General features: G+C 38.7%; 1 protein-coding gene across 1 annotated transcript in view; it reads right to left on the reverse strand.

Moving 5' to 3' along the window:
- Positions 1-1,839, reverse strand: part of LOC107605913 (probable plastid-lipid-associated protein 14, chloroplastic) — a 4,779-nt gene extending 2,940 nt beyond the window's left edge. Inside the window, exons 1-6 of the mRNA XM_016307862.2 lie at positions 1,683-1,839; positions 842-1,168; positions 703-746; positions 541-619; positions 344-460; positions 55-237 (exon numbers count right to left, since the gene is read on the reverse strand). Of these exons, the coding sequence (XP_016163348.1) occupies positions 55-237; positions 344-460; positions 541-619; positions 703-746; positions 842-1,153 (735 nt within the window). The 5' untranslated portion in view covers positions 1,154-1,168; positions 1,683-1,839. The remainder of the gene's footprint in view (positions 1-54; positions 238-343; positions 461-540; positions 620-702; positions 747-841; positions 1,169-1,682) is intronic.

Genomic DNA, 2,712 nt, shown 5'->3' on the forward strand with positions numbered 1-2,712 from the left:
AAAGTACTGTTTAATAAAGATGCATCCCATTCAAGAGAGTATAAAAAATTGTACCCCAATTAGAAGATCCCTCATCAAGATCCGTATAAGTCGCAATTGCCTAGAAACAGCAGGACCTCCAGTTGTGTCTTCTCCCACCTTCCTAACAGACTCTTCATCCAGTGCAAGAGTGGCCTCTAAAGTTGGGAGCCAATCAGACTGCTGGAGCCAGTGCCTCAAGGAAAAACTACCATGATACTGCAACGAAAATTTATTAAAAATACTGAACGTTCAGTCTGCATTCTTGGGTTACAAGTGAAGAAATACTCAAACTAGTAAATAAATCTTAAAGACAAGGACCTACCCCATGGACTAGGATAAATGAACTACTACCACCATTTGCAGGCAAAGAGATGTACCCATGAACATGCATGGAGTAAGAATGATACAGAAGTTTTCGGCGAACCAGCTTCTTCAATACCTGGTAGACGCCACAAAAGAAAACTTAAGTACATACAGACATGCACGGATATATGATGAAACATAACCGTAATAAACTACCTCTATTGCTCGTTTGCCTCTACGCTGAGCTTGGGCACTGGAAAGCTGTCTAAGTACAACTCTTGTGTTATACAGAGGGCTGCAAAGGAAAATTAATGGATATAGATATCATCAAAACTAATCATATTCCCTTTCAGTGAAAGAAATAAAGAACAAACTTACCTACCGCTATCTTTCACCTTGGCTTCGAAAACCACCTCATCTGCCTACAACAGAATTCACAACAATCAGACCAGCTTGTGGGGGAAAAAGAGAGCATTCTGGTCAGGAAATATGATAAAGGCATTTTCATAATTCATACCCGCCCACCAAGGCCGATGCTAACACGATCCAAAATCTTGAAGTCTGACATTTTGAATCGTATAACATGATCCAGCTCCTCCTCCTCCAAGCAAACTGATAATGCACTTTCTTCCTGCGACTCCATAGCAGATGCAGATGCAGCTTTCTTCAGTGATGAGCAGCATATTCCCTTGTGCCTCCTTCTCCTGACCAAATAAGAGCTCTGTCCAGTAAAACGCAGGGGTATATGTCCAATAAGTCTTGTCGACAAATTTCGAGCCGAATTACTCTCCAGAATTGGGTTAAACCCAGTTCCACAACAAAGTGCCATTGATCAAACCTATAACTGGATAGCAACAAAAAAACATGAGGGTATCCATCTACAAAACTTCAAATTAAATGTAACTAACATAAAAAGAACTAACTTCACAATTTACATCGTGTTTAACAGTCAAAAGATATAAACAAAGTTTACATTTCCCCGAGTTGATAGAATAGTGACATAGAAAGAGACCAAATACTGCTCCATTTTGTACGAACATCAAAATTAGTTTCAACTTTCGATCTATTTCCAACATTTCAGGAGCTAAACTAAGATCTATTTCTTTTTTATTGTTTCCGTCTCCAATGATGAAAGGTAGTTACGTGTACGTGTACAATTACAAGCAGTTAGCTACATCAAAGCAAGGAGTTGGTGAATTTTAACTACTTCAGATTGAAATTCAAGTTGTTGAACATTAAGATCATAAGTTCGTAACAGAATCACCAATCATATGGAGTACTAACAAGTTAAAAAAAATGAAATAGACGAAAAAAGAAAAAGGAAAAGGAGGAAGGAGAAAATCAGGAAGTTAGTTTACCAGAAAGAAGAATGAATTGAAGCCCAAGAAGAAGAAGACGGTAAATGAATTCATAGATATAGAGAGGGAGGCGCGTGGGGATTGCGTGCGACGGAACGCTGAAAACGTTTTGCCACGAGTTTATCGCATGTCAACGTCTGCCTCCCCAAATATCTCTCCATCCATTTTATCGAGGTAACGATGTATAATAAAATCGGTTATTAAAATTAATTATTAGGATAGAATTTAAATATAACTGATTTTGGTATAAAAATATTATTATTATTATTATTATTATTATTATTATAGAAATGTGTAACGCAAATACGCCAAACTGAAAATCGTTTCAGCAATAAGCCAAACGTAATTTTTATGTAATTCGAACCAGGGTGGTTCGAACTACAAACCTTAGTAATTCGAACCAGGGTGGTTCGAATTAGGTGGAGAGGCACTTTGAATGTAATTCGAACCAATGTGGTTCGAACTACTACCCCAAGTAATTCGAACTAACCCAGTTCGAACTATAGCCAATTGTGCAATGTATGTAATTCGAACCAAGCTGGTTCGAATTACCCTTGGCTTGCTCCTTCATAAATTGAACCAAGGTGGTTCGAATTAGGGGTGATTCGGCTATATAAGGAGTTCGAATCACCCTCATTCGAACTATTATTCCTTCCCCCTACCCCACCAAATCTCAGAGAAAACGACCCAGATTCTCTCCGGGAAAGACCTGAATGGAATACTCTGCTGATGGGGGACGATCCGGCACGGTTATATCGCTTGGACGGAGTTGCTCATATAGCCGGGGTCATCAACGACGAGGTTAGTACGGAATTTTTTTTGATTCTAGCGTTATTTGTGAGTTAGTGGTTTTGCATGTGGGTTAGATGGTGGTTTATGTTAGTGGTTTATGTAGGTGGTTTATGTGAGGGGATTATTTTGGTGGTTTATGTTAGTGGTTTAAGTTAGCGGTTTAAGTTAGTGGTTTAAGTTAGTGGTTTAGGTTGGTGGTTTAGGGTAGTGGTTTATGTTAGTGGTTTAAGTTAGTGGT

This window comes from Arachis ipaensis, chromosome B07 (assembly GCF_000816755.2).
Source record: "Arachis ipaensis cultivar K30076 chromosome B07, Araip1.1, whole genome shotgun sequence".
Taxonomy (NCBI): Eukaryota; Viridiplantae; Streptophyta; class Magnoliopsida; order Fabales; family Fabaceae; genus Arachis; species Arachis ipaensis.